The 13,819-nt window shown below is 35.2% G+C and overlaps 1 protein-coding gene across 1 annotated transcript in view; it reads right to left on the reverse strand.

Moving 5' to 3' along the window:
- Window positions 1-13,819, reverse strand: part of LOC134532073 (eukaryotic translation initiation factor 2A) — a 42,131-nt gene that overhangs the window by 22,711 nt on the left and 5,601 nt on the right. The window contains exons 2-8 of the mRNA XM_063368266.1: window positions 12,776-12,920; window positions 10,989-11,107; window positions 7,112-7,211; window positions 6,057-6,232; window positions 4,015-4,103; window positions 2,156-2,306; window positions 1,073-1,243 (exon numbers count right to left, since the gene is read on the reverse strand). Coding sequence (XP_063224336.1) covers window positions 1,073-1,243; window positions 2,156-2,306; window positions 4,015-4,103; window positions 6,057-6,232; window positions 7,112-7,211; window positions 10,989-11,107; window positions 12,776-12,920 — 951 coding nt within the window. The remainder of the gene's footprint in view (window positions 1-1,072; window positions 1,244-2,155; window positions 2,307-4,014; window positions 4,104-6,056; window positions 6,233-7,111; window positions 7,212-10,988; window positions 11,108-12,775; window positions 12,921-13,819) is intronic.

The raw sequence follows: 13,819 nt of genomic DNA on the forward strand, positions 1-13,819 counted from the left end.
TTTTTTTTTTAAGGGAAAAAATGTGGGAGTAAAATGGGTAGATACAATTTTAATGTGGTTGAAATAAAATAAAATGCATTAAAATAGTGTATAAAAATGAGAAATCGCAAAAATACTTTACAACAAAAAATTTCCTGCACCTTGGCCAGAATTCCCTGACATTTCCCTGTTCTCCCTGACATACTAAATTTCCCTGACTTTTCCCGGTTTTCCCGGTTTTCCCGGTCTGTAGCCACCCTGATTGAATTCAAATACCAAAATCAAAATATCCTCAAATATGAATATTAGATTCAAACAGCAAGAGTGGGAAAAATATATTATGTTACGTTATTTATGATGTATTTAAAAAGTAACTTATTTTTTACAAACACTTTATATACTGCTTCATGAAATGGCAATATATTTTATACGTTAATGGTCATAAATATAAAAAAACTGTAAAAGAATTTTTTTTGCAGCAATGACTCGGCCTATGTGTCGATAGTTATACGTTACACATGGAGCTGTGAGGTTCCAGTTTTTATTGATTTGGTCCTGGTTCGGTTTTATACCAAGAACCCTAGTTCTCGGTTCTGCCTCATAGAGCAGAAAAAAAAAATCTTAGTGCCACAATAAATATGAATTGGTTAACTGGGTCATTAAATAGTACACAAAAATATTGTTTGAGTGGAGAAAAAACTTTTTTTTCATGGAAAACTTCTGAACAAACGTGTAAAAACATACAGAAATAACCTATACTATTATTTGTTTAAACTATACGTTTTCATGATTTTATATTTTAGTCCAAGAAATAATTGTTAATGGTATGAGACAATATGGTATTATGTGATTTACATATGTTTAGCCTCATCCCTTTGTGTACATTTACCTAACTTGTTACTACATCTAGAAATGTACACATTGTGGCCTACCCGCTTGGTCAAATTCCATTTAACCATTTATATAAAATATTCGAAATTGAATGAAATGCGAATAATAAATCATCATTCTTGATGTTTGAAAACTGAATACATGCACAGGACCACCGACCACACGGCAGGTGTTAAGTAAGGGCTGGCAGGTAAAAGGATATTGTTCCCGTGTGGGTTGTAGTGGATGGCGTTGCGCGGACCCGTGCCAAATTCGAACACGGGCTCGCACTTCAAGTTGAAGAGCGTGGCCTTGGCAGGGCTGAAGCCGTACACAACGCAGAACTCCGTGCTCTTGGGACTCCAGGCGACACAGTAGATGGGCCCCTCCTTACCTGCAACCAGTCGCCTGTAACTAGCACGCTCGCACACAGTTGGCACTTCTGAGTAAGTACTCCAACGTCCCGCGTACTAAAGAGCACCAGGAAAGTCGCCACAGAGGCAAAACACATTACGTACCAGGATGCTTGGATACTGTCTTGGTTTACAAAGAGGAAACTCACACAAATAGAGAATGTAGACTATATAGTTTAGTACTAAGCAAGCATCTGATTAATACAATCACAATCCTTTCTGATTTATGCTAATAAAGCTTTACAGTAGTTTCTTCCATTTAAATGAAACATTTGGAAGTTCTTTTTGAAATACGTTATCAATGTTTTAAAGCCAAATTTCAAAATAAAAACTGACACGGAAATTGTGAAAACTTCCGATTTATTGGTTAATTACAAACACAAATATGTTAAAAATCAAACAGGGATGATAATTTCGTGCAGCTGCAACTATTTCTCATTTTATGAGATTTTTATGATGTTAGTTTTGTAGAGGTTCTTATAGAATAAACTGGAATTTGGTAAAATAAAAAAAAATAAGAACACAAATTCGATAACCCAGAAAATATGAATCACAGTGTGAAACCTTTTTTTAGCGGGATTCTATTTTTCATGCTTACTATTAGATATTCATATTCACAATAATTTTATACTCGTATTCAAATTTGATTCAAACTAAAAAAAAATTGACATTTGCACAGCCCTAGCCGATCTGCTCGCAAGCGAAAAAGTGAACGGGAGAAAAATTAGAAGAGGGTTGGAAAGGGGAAAGAGACTATGTGTACATAAACTGATAAACACCAAAATTTAAGTCGTGCTGAAAGTTTTAATTTTTTTTCAGTAATCTCGTCATTAGTAAAATTCCCCAACAAGTACATCCCACGGGTGGCCGGTTGGCCACACTGGTCGACTCACCCAGCAACACCATGGCGGTCTCGCCGCGGCACGCCAGGGCGTGCAGCGACTGCTTGCCGTAGTAGGAGGAGCCGGACTTGTCCACGTCCGTGCTGGTGAGCAGGAGCACGGCCGAGCCCACACGGTTCCAGAACATGTCCACCTTGTCCGCCTGCGCAGCCGCGTAACCAACACCGTATCCTCAGGGTTCCCTCGCCCCCGCTCACTTCTGCCCGGATCAACTAACACGCGCAGTCAAACTGTGGACTTCATCCCTTGCCGTGCAAGTTGACACCAGCGTGTCCACGAGGAAAAATTATTTCGTACCAACTTAGGCAAGAAAAAAGTACTAGATTAAAAAAAAAAAAAAGTACTAAATTATAATTTGTTAATGGTTTTATTAAACAATTTAGGAAGTTATTATGACATTGCAATGCTCGAACTTAAATATCACACCACACACACATTCCATTGTTTTTAAAAACAATTACACTTAATTAATAAAACATATTGGAGTTACTATAATATTATATTAAAGAAAAATGTACTAGATCTGTACTAGACCACTAAAAAAAGTTATAAAAGTACTAGATCTAGTACGAAAGTACTAACTGTTGACACCCCGGCTGACACTGGTATTGACAAGCAGAATGGAATGATGCGTACCACTAAGTTTACTAAGAATTTAATTGCAACCATATGCTTTATTGCACAGTAAGGTGAAATAAATTTAACACACCAAATTCGTACCATAAAGCAGGGTGAACAGAAACAGTCTACTCAAATCACCTTCAATTCTTAAATAAAAATTTTAATGATACTGATAAATAATTAACAAAGTATAAAAATGATAGTTAAAAAATTTAATATATAAAAAAGAATAATTTAAGGAACAGTCTCTATTCATCCCAGTTTATGGTACAGTAAAACACTCTTAAGAATTAATGGAAAAACCAAACAAAATGTACTTCTTAAGTAGGAAAATTGATTTCAAACAGCAAATAAAGAGTTTTTTTTCCCGTGGTTTATATAGTTGTGACCATCAGTAAATGTACAGTATTAAATTCTACATGGAATTATATTAGGTAATTCATTGTTTGGTCCAGGAAAAAAAAAAAAACAATAAAACCTTACTTATACAATCCTGTTGTATGCAATTTAGGATTACAAACTTAGCAATTATAAAGTTAGTAAAATACAGTGCAGTAGAAAATGTGATTATTTGTTGCAGGAATATTTCAATAGGCATTCATTTGAAATTATTAAGTGCTTCACCATGCTTCACTAAGTTCTGCACCCATTTCACTATAATAAACAAAGATAATTATCCATTAAAATTGTTTGCGATGTTGGAACATTTTACATCATCTCGTACAGTAATAATTATGGTTTTCAATTTTGTATAGACTAGTGACATGTACTAATTTTCTGGAACCCAAAAATAAAAATTTGAATCACAAAGAGTACCTTGAATATACACATTAAATCTTAATTAGAAATATTAATATGCCATTTACTACAACAACTTTATGTAATAACTTGGTATTTGCAAATACACTAAATGATTTTCTGATTACAAATTTTGTCAGGAGTGCCAACTTCTGACAAAGTAAATTAATATGTGTAAAAATGTTTGGTAATAAGCTTCAAGGGTTTTACTAATGAAATTAAAGATATTTCGCTTTATTTGGCTGGAAAACAATTTTCATATTTCTTTTTTTTTTAATTTGGAGTTTTTGAACTCTATTAAGGTTGAGGTAAAAAAAAAAGTCTTATTTTTAACAGAAGCATTACACACCCGACCCATTTAAGTATACCTTGGACATTGGATGGGTAGATATGTGAGATAAACTTAGACAAATTCAAGATTCACAATGTACCTGGAAAAAGCTCTTGCTGGCAATAAACGCTCCAGCTTCAAACTTCGGATACTGGAACAGTTTGCCAAACGATGGCTGTCCTGACTTGCCTGCAAAATGAAGAGTTCACAGCTGTTTCTAGTGCTCCCCTCAACATGCACCGTAAGAGAGCATCATTGTTTGTGTATCTAACTAACCTAAACCAACAAAATACAAGAATGTTAAAAATGGGAAATGGGTAGAATTTGAGTTCATGGTACTCGACCATACAAAACCTCAAATTATTTTTCATAAAACTCATTACATATTAATATTGGACACGTGAAACGAACATACAATATCATTCTATTGTTACGTAAACATTTTACAGTGAAACATTGTATTTATGTACAATAAAAACATAGTATTTAGAAAATATAGCTCAAGAAAATTTCCTGCACTAAATTTAAAAAAAAATTATAACTTGACCTATAAATACACATGTTACACTTTAAATAAGTTTATCCTGTTAATAAGTCAAAATAATAAGTACCTTGAGACATGTAATGTAACATATTTCACTACAATTTGGAAAAGTGTTTTAGATTTTATGGTTTAATTTTTAAAACAGAAGAATTAGGTATTATTGTTTTTTTTTATTTATGAAAGCTATTTCGTAGTACAGTAGAACCCCTGTCATACACTTTTCAACGGAGGGCACAAAAATGGTGTATGATGCGGGAAAGTGTATGAAAAGGGAATGGCAATAGTAATTTTTTTTTTCAATCTAGCATACAAGCAAAATGTCAGATTAAACTTAAATACATAATGTGTAAATAATTGCATTATATCAAAGATATGAATTCATAATTATATATACATATAATAAAACCACCAGAAATGTAAAATACAGTCCATAATTAAGTAAAGCTGACATGAGAAACAGTGGCCTTACAAAATGTTATGAAGTCCTTTCTTGGAGGGCAGGAAAAGTCACCAAGCCTAAATTAGAAATTAAAGAAATTAGGCTATTGTAAAAAGAAAATCAGAAATTTATGCTTGTTTGTTTCTTTTTACAAACAACTTTATGCAACAGAACAATTTTCAATAATATTTTTAACTTGAGAAACGTAAAATACAAAACACTCCGATCGTAAGAAAACAATAACAAACGGGTATATTCAGTTCAAAGATTAATGAATGCACAAAATATGAGATCCGTGCCTTGGTAAAGCGCGTGCACCATTTTCATAATCATTGCTAGTTTGCGCCACTAGTCTAGCTTGGTGCTGGCCATAGATGCTACTAGCGAAGTGCACAGTCTTCCTGATACTATCAATATCTATGGTGGGATAAAGTTATTTTCTTACGTTTGAAAATGTAAACAATGAGCGTTTTTCAAAATAAAAGCATTAAAACGTAGTTTATCAAGAGGAATATAACAAAAAAATTTGTGAATTTTGGGCTTTTACGCTTCGTAAAAACGTATGAAACGGGAAATTAATGATTTTATAAGTGTATGTTCCGGGAAAGTAAACCATTGTAAACATAGTACTTTCGGCGGGACCAAAATTAATCGGCGTATGACACGGGAAAATGTATGAAACGGGAACGTATCATCGAGGTTCTACTGTATTTACTCCACCAGTCGTTTCTTCGCATTTACGTGCGCCATTACTATTTGAGACAGGAACTTTCGGAAAAATTGTAAACGGGACATTATATCACACATTTAATGGCGTAAATGAAGAGACCCCGGACAATTTAAATGCCCTATACGGAAAATCATACCACGCGGGACCGCCGTAAGCGAGTTTTACTGTATTTTCTTCCGTAAACAGTAAAACACAGTCGCGATACTTTCCGGCCAAATAACCTGATGCTGTTGAGGCTCGAAATTTTCCGAGCCTAACAATTTTTTAGAGCCGAGCTCGAGCTTGAATTACGGTAAGTACTCGGCTCGAGCTCGATTTTTTCGAGTACTCGCAGACCTCTAGTGACAATTAAATCTTGAAATTCTCACAACAAAATCGAAGGGGGAAGGAAGAATACAGAATCTGGACCTCGGGGATCAGTCGCGTCACCTGGCACGTAGCACAGCACGTGGTAGGGGGCGCCGCCCGGCGACAGGCTGTAGTTGGCCACCCTCTGGTTCTGGATGCGGTGCGCGGGCGCCTCCAAGTCGCCGTTCTCGTACAGCAGCACGTCGCTGTTCACCAGCCGCGCGCACACCTTCTCGTCCGAGCTCCACTGCGGCTCCCTGGACGCAAGCCACCCACGACGTGTCAAGTAGGGATGTGCGAATCCTTGATTTTCAGTTCGGTTCGAATCCGAGTCGAATCCCTGGCAATATTTGAGATATGAATCCGATTCCGAATATTAAGCACAGAATAATTAAAAATAACTGATTAATTTAAAAATAATGTGTGTTTTCTTTTTTCTAACTGTAACTACTGGCAATTATTTATTACATTGAGATTGAAATGTTTATAATTATGTAAACTTAATTAATAATAAACACTTTAAAATATGAAAACCAAAACATATTCGATTCTCCAACTCAATCATAATAAACTGCACGCCACAGGGATATCTCAGTTTTATAAACATTTCAGCAAACGAAACCATTTTTTCTCCAATAAAAAGCCAAGATGTTTTTTTTCTTGTAGGTATGTAATTGTTTTTAGTTTATAGTTTGCTATACGACGAAATTTGTATTTATAGTTTAAGCTCTCGAAATTCTTTTAATGTCACTGTGTTAATTATTTAATTTACATATCTTTCTTTGATACATCATATTATAAATACTTACGTAATAGTAGCCTAATTTTATTTTGCACTGCTAGTATTTTTGAGCCGTATTAAATTAATTTATAACTTTTGTGAATATTCATAATACTGTTCGAATCCATGTACGTACAACGATTCCGGGTTTGGGTGATTGTGGATTCGATTCATACCCGAAAATATCGAGTACTCGCACATCCCTAGTGTCAAGTGTCGATATTGGAGTGTATTTCAGGGAGCGTCAGTGCTGTGTTCAGACGAGCGCGGTGACGAACGTGTCTCGGACGTGTCCCTTGTCACCACGCTCGCGAGAGTTGTCCTGCACCAACAAGCCCACCATCGGCTTCCTTACCAGCCAATCTGTCGCTTGTGGATGAAATCTTTGACGAGCTCCCCGCTCTCCGCCTTGTAGATGTGCAGGTTTGGGCCGGGCGTGGGACTGGCCGTCGTCACTGGAACAAACCCCCTCCCATCATGATCCAGTCTCACCAGGCATCAGTGGTCTCGATACTGAACAACACAGTTATAAACTTAGTGGATACTCACAATGAAAAAAAAAACTTTATTCCCTGTGTATAACAAGATTTTTGATGACCATTTTAAAGACTTTGAATACTCCTTGGAGATTGTATAAATTATACTTAATACAGTGAAACTTGAGAGGACAGAAATTTACCTACTTTGTTAATAACGAGGTTTGTAATAATTAGTGATGGGTTGAATCCCAATCTCGAGTGCCTCAAATCCACCCCTCAAATCCGAATCTGGATTACATAAGTTAAAAAAGGAATAATGTACTAGAAATAAAATTTTTTAACAAACATAAAATGCTTCTTCATAGTTCTTGTTTCTGAGATTATTAGCTACATTTTAAATTGGTATTTCCTAATGAAAAATAAAATGATATGAAAAAAATCATGCAATTCTATTCATGTTAAATGAACTTGAAACAAGTACAGCGACCGGGCTAGAATTGTTTTAAACTTAAGTCCATTCCTTGTTTTCAGATTTTGGGGAAAAAAAAAAAAAAAATTGTAGTTGATAGTTTGCAAGCAGTATGGAGAGAAAAGGTTATGTACGCAATAAAAATCACAGAAGTATTGAAATTTTGAATAAAAGTGCAGAAGTATCATGGTTCCTCTTCGGAAAGTATACCGTTATGTGTATATAACTCCAAGCTGCGAAAATAATTTACAAAATAAAATAATACTAGACATAGTCTAGTTGGAGTAAGCATTTTCTTATTTATCAAATTTAGTTCTTAAATCGCAACATAGTACGACATACTGATTTTTCGATTGTCTGAAATTGTAATACGCAGTAAGTTTTAACAAAGTATTAAGCAACAGGTAAATGCACTGCGATTTATACTGTATAAAAAATACCGCACTTGCATAAATACTTAACGATTTTAGCTAGTAAGATTGAACCAAGTTAAGTTTAACTGTTTACACCCAAACACATCAAGAACGTACACAGACACAAAACAAGAGGTGATGTGCGGCAACCTGCGGCCTGGGTATCTTAGCGAGTCCCCTGTATCGATGCCAGACAGCCACAGACAGGCACAGACAGGCACAGACAGGCATGCAGACTGGGCGGCTCGCTACCGGCAGTGGTGCACTGGTCACTGACTTCGCTGTCCGCATTAGCAACTGATCTGAGCCACATACCAATATAATGAACGTTTGTTTATATTTGTGTCAGCTCTTCTAGCCTGCCTTTATTAACGACTGTAGTTCAGCTGTTCGGAAGAAAATTAGATCAAAATATTACCGCTTAATATGTACATGTATATTAAAAGTAAAAGTCCAAAAAAAAAAAAAAATTCATATTTCATATTTGATATTATAGAAGATTTTCTCGCGCGGTGGTTGGCCGGTTCTTGCACGCTCGGCTCAGGCGGAACGTGACAATTTTTCGTGCGTGCAGCCGGCGTTCATCGATTTATAAGACGTTATCACGTCAAACAATAGAAAGCTAGTCTTTCAGTAATCGCCATAGATGTGTAACATACAACCTATTATATCACAAACAATGTATTAACACGACACGTATGTTAATAAAACACTTATAACATTGTTTTGGGAACTCTGGGGGGAAGCCTCCAACAATCTTCAAAAAATACTAGCATGGGTGTGCTTTGGCAGTGAAAACGGTAATTATTCAACATAGAAATTACATGGGGCTCAACGATCAGAATGAACAATTCCACTTCAATATTCTATTAAAACCTTTACGATGGCTCACTTCTGCTGGAGGCCGACTCCCTAGTAAACTCCTAGTGGGAAGCTGCGAACAATATGAAACCTTTGGCAAATAATACGGGAAACAATTTCTAACAACCTACTTTAAAAAGGGAGCCATTAAAATGCCCAGCGCTCGAAACAATGTAGCACAACAACCCTATATAAACAAGCAGCGTCCAGACATAAACTACAAACTAAATTGTTGGCATTAAAAATTGCTTATAAGACTAAAGAGTTTCTTTTTACCAAGCGATTAAAAAAAGTTGCACATTTCATTTAATTAATTCATAAACAACTACTACTGAATATTCGCTCTATGACGATACAAATGTCTTATATTTACTTCAAGTGCAAGTGCATCTTTGACGTATAATAATACATATATATGTTGACCAAGAAGGCGTAGCAGAATCAAATTTAGTTTTGGAGAATACGCCATACTGAGTTCCAATCAAAATGGTGGCAGCCAGCAGTTCGTTCAATTGCTCTCACCTCTCTGTGATATTAAAAATGAATTTGTTATTGCAAAGAGAAAATATGATTCTTACGTGTTTTAAACATAAATCAAAGTGTAATTTTAGTGCTACTTTTTATCCACATTTTGTTTGATTTTTTTCTTGGTGAACAGTTTTAATGTCCTAGTGATGAAGAAACTGCTGTTTACAAACTTGGCCAATGTATGCTGTTTCCTAACCACAATAACATGAGTCAATAGTATTTTGGAAGATGAATTGGTAAAATTTTGCTGTGCAATCATTAATACTATATTTGAATACTTGTTTACAATAGTATTGAGGGTATCAATTTCTGGAGTAGCATCGCATGTTTTTATGACTAGAATACAAACTAACTTTGTATCATCAGTTACTAAATACATGCAAAAACTAATTACGGGCCACGATGGAACTTCAAATATCTGATATTTCGTAAAATACAAACAATTTTAACACTGAACATCCTGATTAGTGTTGCGGGGGATTTAGCAGTTTGTAATTTATTTATTTAAATTTAAATTTTTTGTTACATGCGCACCAACAGTCCAGGGACTTTAGTGGTGGGCACGACATATACAAAATATACACAAATACATAAAGAAACAAGAAACAAAGGACAAGACATAAGGAGGAATTTACTGTAATAAGTTGTACATTTGTTCCAACCCACCCTTTGGTAACATGCAGTATGAAATTCCTATATTTAAAATTGGAGAAAACCAAATTTGGCCTGTAGAGCTCGCCTACGTGCAGCCTGACCTGACTTTCCCTTTGGCCTCAAGGATAGTTCACAACATTAAGACAACCTCTTTCCTTCATCGTTGTTCTCTGTGTGTTATTCTCTTATCCTCTCTCGCTCAAGTTAATATGCGAATTTAGATTTCTTTGAAAATTTCACATCAAAAAGTTGAACCTAGCACCTTTTAATTAGATGATTTTTAATATTACAATTTTAATTAGAAAGAAGACAATGGATCGTTTTCAATGTGCGCCATTCATAGCACCATTTTAAAAGTTTAGAGGCTGCAATCTGCCAATGTCACCAAAACAAAGACTTCACGAAAAACTGCAACCTTTAATTATTGTGCTGATAATTCGTAATGGTGTTTGTCTGTAATAAGCATTTAAAATGAAAAAGTAAATAAAAAAAATATTCTGGTACAACAGCACAAAGTACATTGGAAAATGAAGTGCTGAAATGAGTTATTCACATTAATTGGTTTAAGATTAAAAGCAGTCATCTCAGTCAGAAATAACAACTAAAAAAGAGAAAGATAATCAGGAATCTGACATTAGGGCCAAATGGTTTATATCCTAATGACAGAATTTTAACTTTAAAATTTTTTGCAATGTTTCCTTCAAACCACAAAACCCACAACAGATTATGTAACCATGCCATTGCACAACACCTGTATTCGAGATGCACTACAACTACAGACTTGGCCCTTCAAGGAGTGTCGAAAGCACATGGGGGTAAGGTCGGTACCAAAAGGCTGCTCCCAGGTCATCAGGTATGTTCCTAGCGGCGAGAACTGAAGGCAGGAGACCTTCGGCCGCGCGATGTCTGCCACAACCCGCCAGGTCGACACGGAAGCTATCTTGATCCTACCGATCAAACACACAAGTCAAACGAAGCACGCTCCTTTCGGACAGCGTCAAGTACAAGAGCATGCACAGTACAGGAGCGACGTCAACTTTTAAAAAGTAGCGAAGTACAGACACAACTGTTTCTAGTATTGGTTTCGGCCAATATTCCCAACTTTCTGGATTTCCAATATAACAGTTTTCAACCTACCATTAAAAAAAGTACAATAAATTCCTTCATTCAGGTGTCACCCATATTTACTATTTACCTGTTTATAGTTCCCTAGGCATCTTTTAACTCCAATTTTTCTGAAATTTAATGCTTTACTTGAATGTTGTGTTCATTAATTAGTCAAAGGCATAATGTGTATCGTGCCATGCACAAATTTTGTGTGATAAAATAAAAAAAAATTTCATCTGCCAAAAATCCTTTTAATAAATAATTAAGGAACTGACATTTCTAAAAAAAAAAATATTGAATTTCTGAAGACTTGCACTGTGATTATTTACAAAAAGTTAAAGGATCTGTTAAATAAATGTATCGGTAATTGGATCGGTATCAGTTTTTATCCATATCACCCATCACTACAAAAAAAGGTAATTAATTTTTAGGTGAAAGTGACCTGTAAACACTATCAAACATTTATTTTCCATACTACAGTAAATTTACTCAATTTGTAGTTAAACAGTGAAATAACAAGCAGAAAAATGACTGGTTATCATGCAATTAGAAGGAATCAGCACACACAATACGCATCACCAATGTGCAGGCAAGAGCGGATACTTTCCTTCTCCAAGAATCACAAACCAAAGTCAACAAGTACAAAGAGAGTGACAGACTACTTCTGGAGAGAATTTGTTGAAATTATGTGCTTACTGTTACTAAAATGTAAAAAAATTAAATCTTTGCCAAATAATCTTAAATCGTAATTTCTGAAGAACCGTTCGTAAAAGTGTAACTGCGAAGGAAAATTTGTAACCGTAACATCCGGAGATTTGAGTGGTAAAATATAACCAAAAATTTCTCTGGAAAAATTTCCTTTTCTTCCAATACCTACATAGATTTTCATAATTTAAGATAAGTTGATATACTAAGGTACCTAGAATCTTTCTCGTTTGTTGCCTGTAAGTGCGTATAGTGTTGAGCAATTTTTACTTTTCATACCACTTGTAAAACTTTAAAAAACTTTGAAGTAAAAGAACTAGGTATAGAAAGATGTGATGAAAACTAATCATGTTTTCAAAATGCACGATTCCTAGAAAACTAAATTTGTCCTAGCCAATACAGTTTGAACAAGTATAACTACGTGTAACACAACCACGCAAAGATTTATATCTATTACTGAACATTGAAAACCACTTTCTACTGGCTATGAGTGTGTGACGTCATGGCCCTCGCTGGCTTACGGATTTACTGCTCGCAGTTATACTAGGCTTTAATTGACCGCGAGTGTTAAGAGTACGAAGTTGCTTGGCTCGTGGGTTCTAGCTGCGTCGAAGGTGAAGATTTCACTACCATCTTCACGGTGGCCTTCGATGCGGCTCGAACCCAGAAGCCAGGCACTTTCAGACAATGGCTGCCAAAGCCTGCAATCCTTATAAATATTAAAATAATTTATTATTTCTCAATAGGTACTATATTGCAAGTGTCACACTGCCCGAATTCCGAACTTTAGTTTTTTTACTTACGAGACACCATTCAGCCAGGCGAAATATTTTCCTTGAGGGTCAAAAGCCATCGCATTGCAATTCTTGCTGTCTTCGCGGGCGAACGCCGTGACCAGATCATAGTTGGGCGGGCCTAGGTTTATGGACACTCCTGTCGACCCTCGTACTAGAAGGGAAGAAGAAAAAACTGCAAGGGTACTGTGATCAACATGTACAACCACACTACAAATGAAAAATTCCTTACAAATACAAATTTTACAAAGTTCTTTTTACAAGAAATAATTTATCATTATCATTAAAATGCAATTGATCACAGAAAATATAGTACATGTTTCTTGGCTTATCCAAAATTTAAACAATCATTAAGTCCTGTCTTAAAAAATCTGATAATCATACTATGCATACGTTAACAGAGCTTGTCCTATACAATTGAAACAAGGATACACACGTTTTCCATGATTAAAGACTTAATGAGACCAGCAATTTAATTCCATTTCCCGAATACTAATTAATCACCAGACGTCTCTGTGACATATATCTGTTTATATGGCAGGTGTAGACCCTGGGTATGAGATACCACGAACAAGGGTACAATAGGGCTTCAAGATACACGAGATCTGTCACAGGGTGCAATCGGCATGGAATGTTCAGCAACATGGCATTGTGATCACACTCGCCAGTGCATGTTTTCGTGGTTAATCTTGAACGATAATACAGTAGTTTTATTCTTTCAAGTAATAACAGAGTGACGTCAGAACACAGAATACTAGCACATGACCAAGAAATATCATTTCAGCAATAAATATCACTGTGCACAAATAGAGGAATGATAAAAATTTACATCGCGAAACATATTGATTAGGTTTTTTATTTATATAAAATATAAACTAAATCAACAAATCACTAGCAAAAATAAAATAACAACAAAAAATAAGCACATAAGATAAACATTATTAACTTAAAGTATAAGATATTAAATATTGATTTAAAAAATATTTTAATATAATAAAAATATAACTATATTAATGCTAGAGTTTTAATGGTTTTAAATGTTAATTGTTTTAT

Source organism: Bacillus rossius, chromosome 5 (assembly GCF_032445375.1).
Source record: "Bacillus rossius redtenbacheri isolate Brsri chromosome 5, Brsri_v3, whole genome shotgun sequence".
Taxonomy (NCBI): domain Eukaryota; kingdom Metazoa; phylum Arthropoda; class Insecta; order Phasmatodea; family Bacillidae; genus Bacillus; species Bacillus rossius.